Consider the following 14595-nt stretch of genomic DNA (forward strand, 5'->3'; position numbering starts at 1 on the left):
GAAACGTTAATTAGAGATTTGAAGGGCCAGACTGGTCAAAGCTGACAGGAAGGTGACAGTATTGCAAATAACCACGCATTACAACAGTGGCATGCAAAAGAGCATCTTTGAACACACAACGCATCATAACTCTAAGTGGATAGGCTACAGCAGTAGAAGTCTAAAAAACAAGTCTAATAAATACCTAATAAAGTGCTCGTGAGTGTATATCTGTTGTTTTCAAAGAGAGACAGGAAAACTTAATGAGCATGTTATATTTTCTGGAAAGCAGAAATAGCAAAATGATTCCGTACCTATGAGCTTTATTTCAGGGCCCCTGGCGATCCCCAGTGTGATGCAATGGAATAGTCCATTGAATCTGTGTTGGTGGAGGGGGGATGGAATGAGATTTGATTGGATAATCCAAGGATTTAATATCCCGTAATCCTTGTAAAATCCTTTTGGCATTACTGCAAAGTGAGATTAACTTGCTTCTGTGCGTGTGCGTGTGTGTTCATACGTGTGTCTGTGCATGCGTGCCTTTGAGTGTGTGTGGGTGAGTGTGTGTGGGTGTATGTGTGTGTGTCCATATGTGTGCACCCGTGGGGGTGTGTGGGTGTGTGTGTGCACGTGTGTGTGCATGCATGGGTGTATGTGTCTGTGTGTGTGTGTCTGTGTGTGCACCCGTGTGTGTCTGTGTGTGTGTGGGTGTATGTGTGTGTGGGTGTATGTGTCTTTGTGTGTGTGTGGGTGTATGTGTCTGTGTGTCTGTGCATGTGTGCACCCGTGGGGGTGTGTGGGTGTGTGTGTGCACGTGTGTGTGCATGCATGGGTGTATGTGTCTGTGTGTGTGTGTCTGTGTGTGCACCCGTGTGTGTCTGTGTGTGTGTGGGTGTATGTGTGTGTGGGTGTATGTGTCTTTGTGTGTGTGTGGGTGTATGTGTCTGTGTGTCTGTGCATGTGTGCACCCGTGTGTGTGTACAGTCTGTGTGTACAGTCTGCGTGCATGTGTCTATGCGTAGGCTGTTGTTCACACATCTATGGCTGAAACTATAAGGCAGAGAGGCAGCTCCTGAAAAAGCAGTCTGTGTTTATTCTCCTATAGACCTGTACATATCACACAGTGTAGACACATTCTCCTATAGACCTGTACATGTCACACAGTGTGGACACATTCTCCTATAGACCTGTACATATCACACAGTGTGGACACATTCTCCTATTGACCTGTACATATCACAGTGTGGACACATTCTCCTATAGATCTGTAAATATCACACAGTGTGGACACATTCTCCTATAGACCTGTGCATATCACACAGTGTGGACACATTCTCCTATAGGCCTGTACATATCACACAGTGTGGACACATTCTCCTATAGGCCTGTACATATCACACAGTGTGGACACATTCTCCTATAGGCCTGTACATATCACACAGTGTGGACACAATCTCCTATAGGCCTGTACATATCACACAGTGTGGACACATTCTCCTATAGGCCTGTACATATCACACAGTGTGGACACATTCTCCTATAGACCTGTACATATCACACAGTGTGGACACATTCTCCTATAGACCTGTACATATCACACAGTGTGGACACATTCTCCTATCGACCTGTACATATCACAGTGTGGACACATTCTCCTATAGGCTGTGTGTAAAGCTTACAGTGAGGCAGCTCATAGACTGGCATACACATGTAGGTGAGACCGTAGCTATGAATGGCTTCAATGAGCCCAAGAGCTCTGTGTGCGGGAGCTATTGTGTGCATCAGCAAGTGTGTCTGAGTGTGTGTGTTGCTGTGTGTTTGTGAGCATGTTTCCAATGTTGAGTGCAGGTGCTTTTGTTCATTTAGAATTCATTGAAACATAAGTAATTGGGAGATAACTTGTCTTGAGAGAAAGAGAGATGGAAATGAAACAATTTGTCTTGTTTTGAGAGAGACTGGGCGAAAGAGAGAGAGAGACAGACACACACAGAGAGAGATAATTAAAGAGGCAGAGATTGAAAATGTATTTTATTTAGCCTCTTGCCAGAGGGGCTATATTGTACTATGCTCTGTAAATTCCCTGTCTTCGTGGCACATTCTCCACTCCACCTTTCTCTGCATGTTTTTTTTTCCCACTCCTCCATCACCCTCTCCCCTCTTCACCCGCTCTCCTCTTCCCCTTCTCCCCCTCTGTTTATCATAAGTGCATGGCTGCTGCCCCTGGCAACCAGTATCCTTGTTTACCTGCTGGGGGGGGATGTCGTCACGGGGTTGCCACGGCGACCAGAACGCGAGGAGAGCTGGCGAGAGGGGGGCGGTTGCCATGCTGATCTGGAGGACCATTGTCATAACCACCTCCCCCTCTCACCTGCTCCTTCTCCACCTCTCTCCATCCCTTTTATTTATCTTTCCATTCCCTCAGCAGTTTCAATACCACGCTAAATATAGAGACGTGCATATGGGCAGGAAGATGAATAGAAATGGATGGTTGCTTTTGTAATCACAGATGCACGGGAAGTTCATCACACACACACACACTCACACACACAGACGCATGCAAACAGGCACACACACACACACACACACAAACACATGTGCACACAGGCACAAACACACTGAAGCACACACACACACACACACACACAGACGTATGCATGCAGACGCATGCACACAGGCACACACACACAAACACACACAAAGCACACACACAGAAGCACACACACTCACACACACACATGCATGCACACACAGAAGCACACACACTTGCGGACACACACACACTCATGCACACACACAGACACAGACACACACACACATGCACACACACACACTTACAGACTCCTATATACACTATTTGCTCACAGAAGGATGGATGCCTACCCCAAATCCTTGTTGGACCAGATTAGGAGATGGACAGATAAATCAGTGAGAGAGGGCGGATAGATGGAGGGAGAGATGATGGATGGTGGGTGATGGCTTAGATAAGGAACAATCTCTCTGCCGAACACAGTGTCTGGGCAGAGTGATGCATGGACAGACATGTGAAAAGATGAACATGAGGGCAACATGTGTGCACTTTATGATCTAGGACATATGGATGGGGTGTCAGATCGCAGCATCGCCTTATAGATACGAGCAATGTATCAGAAAATCTGGTAATAGAGCATGTCAAAACATGCAGCCTGCCTTGCAATGTATAGCACGTGTTTCTCTCATGTAATGAAAAAAACTTTACATTTTGAACTTTTATTAATCTTCCTGTCCATACATTTATTAATTACAGTAATTGATGTATTTTCTAATATGCATGGTACTGCTTGACATTTGCATTTTTCACCTGGAGAGTTTATGTTTGATTATGATTACAATTGTAATAAGCTATGATTATATTACATTAAATAATGATACTATCATAATTGCTCATGAATACTAATAAGGATGATTAGACATTATAAATGCACGCGCTGCTTTATATAGAAACTGCAACCTGGGGTTTGCAATGAAGACAAAGCCTGGAAGAGAGTGGTACATTTGTATATTTTTACCCAGATCATTTTATTGAAGGAATACTTACACAAGTCAAAAAATACTCTGTATTTGGCAACTGCAGTTGGCTGCACATCCCCATCAGGACTGAACTAGTGTTTGGTTTTAATGTTTGGATATGAATGTTTGGGTGTGAATGTTTTAATGTTAATGTTTGGGAGTGAATGTTTTCATGTTAATGTTTGTGTGTGAATGTTTAATGTGAATGTTTGGTTCTGAATGTTTGGTTCCGAATGTTTGGGTGTTAATGTTTTAATGTGAATGTTTGGGTGTTAATGTTTTAATGTGAATGTTTAATGTGAATGTTTTGGTGTAAATGTTTTCATGTGAATGTTTGTGTGTGAGTGTTTAATGTGAATGTTTTGGTGTTAATGTTTAAAGTGAATGTTTTGGTGTTAATGTTTTAATGTGAATGTTTGTGTGTGAGTGTTTAATGTGAATGTTTTGGTGTTAATGTTTTGGTGTGAATGTTTTGGTGTTAATGTTTTAATGTGAATGTTTGTGTGTGAATGTTTAAAGTGAATGTTTTGGTGTTAATGTTTTAATGTGAATGTTTGTGTGTGAATGTTTGAAGTGAATGTTTTGGTGTTAATGTTTTAATGTGAATGTTTAATGTGAATGTTTTGGTGTAAATGTTTTCATGTGAATATTTGTGTGTGAGTGTTTAATGTGAATGTTTTGGTGTTAATGTTTAAAGTGAATGTTTTGGTGTTAATGTTTTAATGTGAATGTTTGTGTGTGAATGTTTAAAGTGAATGTATTGGTGTTAATGTTTTAATGTGAATGTTTAACGTGAATGTTTTGGTGTTAATGTTTTAATGTGAATGTTTGGGTGTGAGTGTTTTAATGTGAATGTTTTGGTGTTAATGTTTTAATGTGAATGTTTGTGTGTGAATGTTTAAAGTGAATGTTTTGGTGTTAATGTTTTAATGTGAATGTTTGTGTGTGAATGTTTAAAGTGAATGTTTTGGTGTTAATGTTTTAATATGAATGTTTGGGTGTGAGTGTTTTAATATGAATGTTTGGGTGTGAGTGTTTTAATGTGAATGTTTGTGTGTGAATGTTTAAAGTGAATGTTTTGGTGTTAATGTTTTAATGTGAATGTTTGGGTGTGAAGTGTGAGTGGCAGTGTGAGAGGGTCTGAGTGTCTATGCATGTGGAAGTGTACATGCTTTAGACGGGATCAATATTGTCTTTTTGTGACAGATTACAGCTGATCAATCAAGCCTATTGATCAGTACCTCACTCTAATTACGCCGGCTCCCTAATTAACAGCTTCATTAAGTTGCTTTTAACACACCACACAGACCTTGGCATGACACCCCCTCTTCCCCCGCTTCTTTCTCTCTCTCTCTCTCTCTCTCTGTCTCTCCCTCTCTTCCCCCTCTCTCTCACCCCATCTCCCTCTCTCTATCTCTCTCTGTCTCTCGCTCTCCCTCCCCCCCTCCCCCTCTCTCCCCCCTCTCTCTCCCTCTCTCTCTCCCTCCTCGCTCTCTCTCTCTCTCTTACTCAGTGATGGCTCACTCACTGCTGTGACTAACCTGCTGCATTGCTGTGCTCGTGACATTTTACAAGCTGAACGAGTCACGACCAATAAAAGAAGCCGCAGCCTCCTTTTCACTCTCTTATGCTTTTTATTTTCCCCCACGGTCAAATCCCTCCTTTGTCATCCCCTCTTTCTTTTTATTTCTCATTTCTTCTTTCATCTGCCCTGTCCAATTACAGGCTTTTTCAGTCCTTCACTCTTTTTCTTCCCGTGGTGAATTTTTCTCTCCCGTCCTTTCTAGTTCAGCTATCTATCCTTGACCCATTCTATCTCTCTTCTCTTCATATGGCTCTTTCTCTTATTCTTATTCCCTCCCTCCACTTATCTTCCCCTTTGCCCTTTAGTCTTCTCCTTTATATCATCTCCCTCCCTTCTGTGTCTCTCTCCTCTTCTCTCTCTCTCTCCCCCTCCCTCCCCTTGGCTCTCTCTCTTTCTCTCTGTGAGTCTCTTCCTCTGCCCCTGGCTGTGGCTCTCACACTCTCCTCCTCTTTCTCTCTCTCCTAATCCTGTGCGCCTCTGTAATCCAGATCATCTGACGAGTGTTTTTAATCTCATCACTCCCCAATCCCGCTTGAGAGTGTGAGGGCATGTGTGTGCGTGTGTGTGTGTGTGTGTGTGTTCCCTCTCTGTGTGAGGGTGTGCACACATGTGTGTGTGTGTGTGTGTGGAAGCAGAGACGCCATGCTGAGCTGTGTGTGTGTGTGTGTGGAAGCAGAGACGCCATGCTGAGCTGTGTGTGTGTGTCTGTGTGTGTGGAAGCAGAGATGCCATGCTGAGCTGTGTGTGTGGAGCTGTGTGTGTGTGTGTGTGTGTGTGTGTGTGTGGAAGCAGAGACGCCAGGCTGAGCTGTGTGTGTGTGTGTGTGTGTGGAAGCAGAGACGCCATGCTGAGCTGTGTGTGTGTGTGTGTGTGTGTGTGTGGAAGCAGAGACGCCATGCTGAGCTGTGTGTGTGTGTGTGTGTGTGTGTGGAAGCAGAGACGCCATGCTGAGCTGTGTGTGTGTGTGTGTGTGTGGAAGCAGAGACGCCATGCTGAGCTGTGTGTGTGTGTGTTTCAGATGAACCGCCCCATCCAGGTGAAGCCTGCAGACAGCGAAGGCAGGGGAGGTAAGAGCAGTCTACAGACACACCTGTGCTCTCAGTTTACCTGCTGCTATATCACCTGTCCACTGACCACAGACAGCTACGACAGACCGCTATCTCACCTGTCCACTGACCACAGAGAGCTACTACGGACCGCTATCTCACCTGTCCACTGACCACAGACAGCTTCTACAGACCGCTATCTCACCTGTCCACTGACCACAGACAGCTGCTACAGACCAAACTATTGGTCTACAAACCCGCTATCTCACCTGTCCATTCTCTACAGACAGCTGCTACAGACCAAGCTATCGGTCTACAAACCTGTTATATCACCTGTCCACTGACCACAGACAGCTACTACAGACCGAGCTATCAGTCCACCACCGCCTAACTCACCTGTCCACTGACTACAGACAGCTACTACAGACCGTTTCTACCAACCCGCTATCTCACCTGTCCACTGACCACAGACAGCTGCTACAGAGCTAGCTATCAGTCCACCAACCCAAGCTGCAAGGGGCCTAGTCATCAGTGTGCCAGTCCACTATAACATATGTCTATTACTCTATGTATATACTTATGTTTTCAAAAACCTTCCCCATTCATCAACTTTACTGACAGATATGTCCAGTAAATCATCTGTGTACTAGCACAGCTGCAATTAAATGTACCAGCACAAACACCTGTCCATCTGTACACCTTTGTAACCGCAATCCAGTTCACTTTCACACCTGTCAGATATTACCTGCCCATAAGCTTACCTGCCCACTGACTTCCTGTTGTTCACCTGTTGACTGGTACAGTATATCTGACCACAAACTCACCTGGCCACTTAAACTACACCTCTTTCCTGTCCATAATACATATCCTGTAATTTAAACATCCACCAGTATTCCTTTAGCCAGTAACCCTCATCAGTCCACACCCCTCAGCAGACTAAAGAGACTGATACAGGTTGTTTTCTGGCACAGTTTGTGGGTGGAACAGGTCCAGCTTGAGAGCAGATCCATTGGCACAACACATACAGATAGATTATCTGATCGAATTTGAAACCAATGAGGCAAGGCAACCCTAGAAAAAAATATGAAGAAAGTTCTGAGTGTCTGAGGAAGACTGACAAAACTCCTAAGGTAAAAAAAAGGCAAAGATGAGGCTTGGTCAGTAAGCTTTGTGATGTGCTCAGATTATATCACCCTCTGGTGGTCAGTACCGAAAGTGCAGTCAATTTATTTTCACTGGTTTCACACAACGGGGAAATAAACTGCAAAATGTCAACTTCGAGGGTATTTTATTCAATGCAGTTTAGCACATCCAAACAATTCCAATAAAGCTCCAAGAAAAATGTGAAAGTTAAGAATAAATATATTTTTATTATTATCAATACATATATTCTTAACAGATCAAAGGTGAACATGTGAAAACCCTTGTAAATGTGCACAGTAAAATGTTCAGTGTCAATTCAACTTTACCAGACTACAATAAGAATCAAATACGTCAGAGCTGATTCAACTTTGGTCCGTTTACTGTGTGTATGCATGTGGCTGTGTGTGTGTGTGTGCTGTGTGTGTGGTTGTGTGTGTGATGTATGTGGTTGTGTGTGCGCCAAACTTCTGTCCATTAACTGCTATCTCTTTTGTGTCTGTCTTACTCTCCCAATCTCTTCTTCCCTTTCCTACCAACCTACACATCCCTTCCTCTGCCACTCCTGTCTTTCTTTTCTCTGACCCTCTCCTCCCCCCCTCCTCTACTCCCCACCTCCCTCCTCCTCCTCTGCTCCCCCTCTCTCCCCCTCCTCCTCTGCTCCCCCTCTCTCCCCCTCCTCCTTTGCTCCCCCTCTCTCCCGCTCCTCCTCTGCTCCCCCTCTCCCCCCCAGAAGACAGGAAGTTGTTTGTGGGCATGCTGGGGAAGCAGCAGTCGGATGAGGACGTGAGGAAGATGTTCGAACCCTTCGGCAGCATCGATGAGTGCACGGTGCTGCGGGGCCCCGACGGAACCAGCAAAGGTAGCGAGGGCCGGGGCCCGGGGCCCGGGGCCCGGGAGGGTGCGGGGGACCACGGGACTTCAGCCAATGTTCTTTCATCAAACGTGTTATTGGAATGGGAACGTTCTCATTGTTATGCAGGCAATTAGACACCTGAAGTGAGTTTTTAAGAGCTGTTAAACTGAAAAGAGGCCATGCAAAACAATGCAGTGACAAGGGATTATGGTGTGATAAACGTCAGCGTCAGGTGGTGGGACCAGTCCTGTTTATAGGCCTGCATGTATGGGGAGATATGAGCTTACCTACTGTAACCCAGCGCTCCGCTCTGCTGTTGTGCAGTGCAGTATGGCGGTTGACACTGGTGTGTTCTCATAGGCTAGCGATGCCAAAATGCTAGCCCCTGCCAAATGGCATTAATGTAATGTAGAGGTTGACGTTGGTGTGTTCTCATAGTGGTTGACACTGGTGTGTTCTCATAGGCTAGCGATGCCAAAATGCTAGCCTCTGCCAAATGGCATGAATGTAATGTAATGTAATGTAGTGGTTGACGCTGGTGTGTTCTCATAGTGGTTGACGCTGGTGTGTTCTCATTGGCTAGCGGTTGAAGCTGGTGCGTTGTCATAGCGGTTGACGTTGGTGCGGTGTCATAGTGGTTGACGTTGGTGCGTTATCATAGCGGTTGACGTTGGTGTGTTGGCATAGCGGTTGACGTCGGTGCGTTGTCATAGTGGTTGACGTTGGTGCGTTGTCATAGTGGTTGATGTTGGTGTGTTCTCATAGCGGTTGAAGCTGGTGTGTTGTCATAGCGGTTGACGTTGGTGTGTTCTCTGCAGGGTGTGCCTTTGTGAAGTTCCAGAGCCACGCGGAGGCGCAGGCCGCCATCAACACTCTACATGGGAGCCGCACCCTGCCGGTGAGTCTGTCTGTCTGTCCGTCTGTCCGTCTGTTTGTCCGTTCGGTGCACCCTGCCGGTGAGTCTGTCTGTCTGTCCGTCTGTCTGTCAACACAACCCATGGAGCCTCCATCACATGGCCACTTCACTATCTACTCCACATGTGGTCCTTATACACTCATGGCTTCATAGCCTATTTTTATAACAGCTAGCTGACTTAGACCGACTGTACCAACACTCAACTCCTGCTCAGTCAATGCATGACATAGACAAGCTTCCGGCCTGTGACTATATGCTGATGACAGACATATTTTGCCAGCTAAGCCATCTGGGTGACCTTCATTCTGTTAACTTATTGTAAGTCATACCATTACTCCTCATGTGCAGAGGGAGATGCACCTGCAATGCTTTCACACGTGTATTGTGTATGTCGTGTCAGTGTGGTTATAGAATCTCTCCCTCTCTCTCCTCCTCTCCGCAGGGTGCTTCCTCCAGTCTGGTTGTGAAGTTTGCGGACACGGAGAAAGAGCGGGGACTGCGGCGTATGCAGCAGGTGGCCTCCCAGCTGGGCATCTTCAGCCCAATGACCCTGAACTTTGGAGCGTACAACGCCTACACACAGGCAGTGAGTGTCGCAGCCAGGACCCTGGAGGTTCAGCGCCCCCACCTCCTGTGCAGTCTTAGCGGTGTAACTGCAGCCTGCAGGGACATTCAGCAGAATCCTGGTAGATGATTACACATGCTGAGGATGATGTCAACAGGTTGTGAAAGTGATATCATTGCTAATAATCGAGATAAGAAAGAGGAAATATCTGTTTCACCAAGGGAAGAAAGTTCTGTGTCTGACGACATTTAGACAGCCGTCTTCGGTGATTCCGCCATTGATCGCTGCACTGCAATAATGACGATAGTTCAAGTAACAGACCAGTGACTGGAAATACTGCACTTCATCAACAAACACAGCCCTTCTGTCGGTTCATTTTTTACTCATTATTGCTTTTCTTGCTCTCTCTCTCTCCCTCTCGCAGTTGGTCCAACAGCAGGCCCTGGTTGCACAGTCAGCGTACTTGTCGCCCGTGGCAACAGTTGCCGCGGTGCAGATGCAGCAGATGGCCGCGCTCAATGCCAATGGCATCATCGCCACGCCCATCACACCCATCACCCCCTCCTCGGGTAACGGTCGACTCTCCGTGCCTTCCCCGTCATAGCCCCCGCCCCCCGCCTGTGTGTCACAGTGTCCGAACGATTGACGTGCTCGTCTGTTAGTCTCGTCTAAAATGGACCCTCTCTATCTGTCCATCAGTCTCTATCAGCCTCTCCATCTCTGTCCTTCTCTCTGTTCCATTCTCTCTGCTCTCCCCTCAGTGTGTCTCCATGACGACCAAATGCTCTTATCTCCTAGTCATGCTCTGCCTCTCTCTCCCCTTCTTATTGCACTATAGATTCTAGTAGCTGTCAATCACAATCTCTCCTGCACTGTGATTGGTCCTCCTGGTTTGCAGGTACAAACACCCCACCTACAATCGCAGCCACACCTGTGCCAGCACTACCTCCGCCAATTGGAGTCAACGGCTATAGCCCTGTGCCAGCCCCAGCCAATGGACAGCCAGCGTCTGAAACACTGTACACCAATGGTGTTCATCCGTACCAAGGTTAAAATCCGCTCACACAGATAGCGATAGCGCTCTTCAGGGTTGCTCCTTGTAATCGGAGTGACACCAGGCACAGTTAACCTTGGAGAATGTGAACTTTACACAATATTTCAAAATTATATAAGTGTGCATTCATTGCTGGCCTTTCTCTGTTCAGATTGCTTGTATTATTCCTTCACATTCGTCTATACTTTTTTCTCCCACTCGCTCGCTCTCTCTCTAGCCCAGAGTCCAGCTGCAGCCTTGGACCCTCTTCAGCAAGCGTATGCAGGCATGCAACATTATACAGGTGAGTCTGTGTGTGTGTGTGTGTGTGTGCGTGTGTGTGTGCGTGTGCGTGTGTGTGTGTGCATGTGTGCCTGTGCGTGTGCATGTGTGTGTGCACACTTATGATTGTGTGTGTCTGATTGTGTGTGTGCACATACATGTATGTGTGTGTGTGCAGGCATGTGCGTATTTGTGTGCATGTGTGCACATGCCTGTGTGCCTCTGTGTGTGTGTGCATTTCTGTGTGTGCGCACGTGCCTGTGTGCGTGTGTGTGTGTGTCTGTTCCGAGCTGTAGCCACAGTCCCTCAATCAATCTCTCTACAGCGGCGTACCCTGCTGCGTATGGATTAGTCGGCCAGCCGTTCCCACAGCAACCCGCCCTGGTTGCCCAGCAACACCAGCAGCCCCAGCAGCAGCAGCAGCGAGAAGGTGATGGCACTTCCTGTCAGAATGTCTCCCTCCTCTCTCTGTGTGACTCGGCTGCTCTTTCCCCCTCTCCCTCCCTCTCTTCCTCACTGTCCATCTCACTCTGCGTCTCAAAACTGCCTAAAGAGGTGCACACTACAGGTGCTTACAATTGTACCCCTAGCCAGCAATATATAATTAATTAGGAACTTTTTTCGCTTGGAAAACATACTAAAGATGTGTACCCAAAGAGAACATGTTGTACTTTCAGGGTAGGTTTGGGAAATTTGATCCTCGAAGATCAGAAATGTACCTCCACTGTGATTTTATTTCCCAGTCCCTCTTCTTCCCTTTCATTCTCATCCCTCTGTCTCTGATGTCCTCTTTTAGTCTTCCACCTTCCCTCCTTCCATCCATCCATCCCCACCTTCTCCTGCCCTCTGTGCTGCAGCAGCCCTCTGTGGTTTAACTGACCTCTTTATTTGTGTCTGTGTTTGTGTGTGTATGTGTGTGCGTGTGTGCGTGTGTGCGTGTGTGTTCTTGCATGTGTGTGTATGTGTGCGTGTGTGTGTATGTGTATGTGTGTGCGTGTGTGTTCATGCGTGTGTGTGTATGTGTGCATGTGCGGGTGTGTGTTTATGTCTGCGCGTGTGTTCACGCATGCGTGTGTGTGTGTTTGTTCATGCACGTGTGTGTGTATGTGTGCGTGTGTGTGTATTCATGTGTGTGTGTTCATGCATGTGTGTGTGTGTGTGTGCATGTGTGTGTGTATTTCTCTTTCAGGTCCAGAGGGGTGTAATATCTTCATCTACCACCTGCCCCAGGAGTTCACTGACTCAGAGATGCTGCAGATGTTCCTGCCCTTCGGTAACGTCATCTCCGCCAAGGTGTTCGTGGACCGTGCCACCAACCAGAGCAAGTGCTTCGGTGAGAGAGAGCTCTAGGGAGGGAGGGGGGGATTTTTATTAGGTATTTATTACACTTATGTTTTAGACTTATTGGTCTTCTGCTGCTGTAGCCTATCCACTTAAGTGGTTTGACGTGTTGCGTGTTCAGAGATGCTCTTCTGCATACCACTGTTGTATTGTGTGGTTATTTGCGTTAGTGTCACCTTCCTGTCAGCTTTGACCAGTCTGGCCATTCTCCTCTGTCCTCACTCATTAACAAAGACTTTCTGCTCGCAGAACTGCTGCTCACTGGATGTTTTTTGTTTTTCGCACCATTCTCTGCTAACTCTAGAGACTGTTGTGCGTGTAAATCACAGGAGATCAGCAGTTTCTGAACCGCTTGACCATGTCTGCATGCTTTTATGCATTTAGTTGCTGCCTCATGATTTCCTGATGAAATATTTGCATTAACACAAGCTTATGTACATGTCTACCTAATAAAGTGCTCAGCAAGTGTATATGGGTGACTGTCTATAGTATCCTGTCAGGTGTCCTTTAGATTTAAATGCACTAAAGGTCAATTGATCGGCCATAAAAAGATACAGCTCATTCCTGGATGGGACACCCCTCACAGATCAATAGCTACTGGCCAAAGAGTCTGTAACCACCCCCTATAGCCCAAAGGTTGAGAATGCCCCCTATAGACCAATTACTTTGCACTGAACATCTCCGGATGGTTGTTCCTGCGATGCTTACATGGCTTCACAATAATACAAATGAGGCAGCCAGCCGCGGCCTTTCAGCAGCTGTCAGTGAGAGCCGGGGAGCTGATGGTGATGGTGATGGTGTTGATGTGCTTTATTGTTCCCCAGTGGGGAAATCGACATTGTCAGCACCCGCTGCAGAACGCATGTACATCATTCAAACAGAGGGGCAGCCACCAACACATAAATGTTCAGTGCACATAAATGGCAATTATGTACAGTGCAGTGCGCATTCGGGCCTAAAGAATATTCACACCCTAGCAAATTTAGCGGAGAAGGCATGGACAGAGCTAGTGACTGATATGGGTGTGCAAAGACTCACCCACATGCAGGGGTTTGCCAGACAGCTACACATTTAACCGTGATTTACATAGCACTGTTATTGTATTCCCATAAACCAGGCCCGCTGCGGTGTGTCGCTAATACCGCTGGCTCCTGCAGACGTAACCTTTTTTCGGACAAAACAAAAGCCTCTATCCCTGAAAGGGCCCTGATAATCCGGCCGTGGCGGGGCCTGGGCCGTGACGCGGCGTGCCGCTAATCCCTCTCTGCGCCCCCCAGGCTTTGTGAGCTTCGACAACCCCGCCAGCGCCCAGACCGCCATCCAGGCCATGAACGGCTTCCAGATCGGCATGAAGAGGCTGAAGGTGCAGCTGAAGAGGCCCAAGGACGCCAATCGACCCTACTGAGCGTCCGGAAGAGCCGGCGAGGTGAGCGGGCGGGGGAGGGGAGCGGCGGGGGAGTGAGGCAGGGGAGTGAGAGAGGCAGGGGAGTGAGGCAGGGTGAGTGAGAGAGGCAGGGGAGTGAGGCAGGGTGAGTGAGAGAGGCAGGGGAGTGAGGCAGGGTGAGTGAGAGAGGCAGGGTGAGTGAGGCAGGGGAGTGAGAGAGGCAGGGGAGTGAGGCAGGGTGAGTGAGTGAGGCAGGGTGAGTGAGTGAGGGTGAGTGAGGCAGGGTGAGTGAGTGAGGCAGGGGAGTGAGTGAGGGTGAGTGAGGCAGGGTAAGTGAGAGAGGGTGAGTGAGGCAGGGGAGTGAGTGAGGCAGGGTGAGTGAGAGAGGGTGAGAGAGGCAGGGTGAGTGAGTGAGGCAGGGGAGTGAGGCAGGGTGAGTGAGTGAGGCAGGGTGAGTGAGAGAGGGTGAGTGAGGCAGGGTGAGTGAGTGAGGCAGGGGAGTGAGGCAGGTTGAGTGAGTGAGTGAGTGAGGCAGGGTGAGTGAGTGAGTGAGGCAGGGTGAGTGAGTGAGGGTGAGTGAGACAGGGTGAGTGAGTGAGGGTGAGTGAGACAGGTTGAGTGAGGCAGGGTGAGTGAGACAGGTTGAGTGAGGGGAGAGGCAGGGTGAGTGAGTGAGGCAGGGTGAGTGAGGGGAGAGGCAGGGTGAGTGAGTGAGGGTGAGTGAGGCAGGGGAGTGAGTGAGGGCAGAGGCAGGGTGAGTGAGTGAGGGCAGAGGCAGGGTGAGTGAGTGAGGGCAGAGGCAGGGTGAGTGAGTGAGGGCAGAGGCAGGGTGAGTGAGACAGGGCAGAGGCAGGGTGAGTGAGGCAGGGCAGAGGCAGGGTGAGTGAGTGAGGTGAGTGGGCGAGGGAGGGAGTGAGAGGGG

At 47.8% G+C, this 14595-nt stretch overlaps 1 protein-coding gene across 7 annotated transcripts in view; it reads left to right on the forward strand.

Moving 5' to 3' along the window:
• LOC133123879 (CUGBP Elav-like family member 3) overlaps positions 1 to 14595 on the forward strand; it is a 33671-nt gene that overhangs the window by 13279 nt on the left and 5797 nt on the right. For 3 of the 7 annotated variants that reach the window (XR_009708263.1, XM_061234573.1, XM_061234617.1), the window contains exons 4-13: positions 6129 to 6177; positions 8030 to 8158; positions 8971 to 9050; positions 9511 to 9654; positions 10058 to 10202; positions 10472 to 10681; positions 10905 to 10970; positions 11274 to 11378; positions 12138 to 12281; positions 13567 to 13715. Coding sequence is in view for 6 of the 7 variants with exons in the window: in XM_061234573.1 (XP_061090557.1) it covers positions 6129 to 6177; positions 8030 to 8158; positions 8971 to 9050; positions 9511 to 9654; positions 10058 to 10202; positions 10472 to 10681; positions 10905 to 10970; positions 11274 to 11378; positions 12138 to 12281; positions 13567 to 13694 (1200 nt within the window). In the remaining variant the exon portion in view is untranslated. The remainder of the gene's footprint in view (positions 1 to 6128; positions 6178 to 8029; positions 8159 to 8970; positions 9051 to 9510; positions 9655 to 10057; positions 10203 to 10471; positions 10682 to 10904; positions 10971 to 11273; positions 11379 to 12137; positions 12282 to 13566; positions 13716 to 14595) is intronic. The other 4 variants (XM_061234591.1, XM_061234600.1, XM_061234586.1 and 1 more) reach the window with 4 other exon arrangements.

Source organism: Conger conger, chromosome 1, assembly GCF_963514075.1.
Source record: "Conger conger chromosome 1, fConCon1.1, whole genome shotgun sequence".
NCBI classification, from domain to species: domain Eukaryota; kingdom Metazoa; phylum Chordata; class Actinopteri; order Anguilliformes; family Congridae; genus Conger; species Conger conger.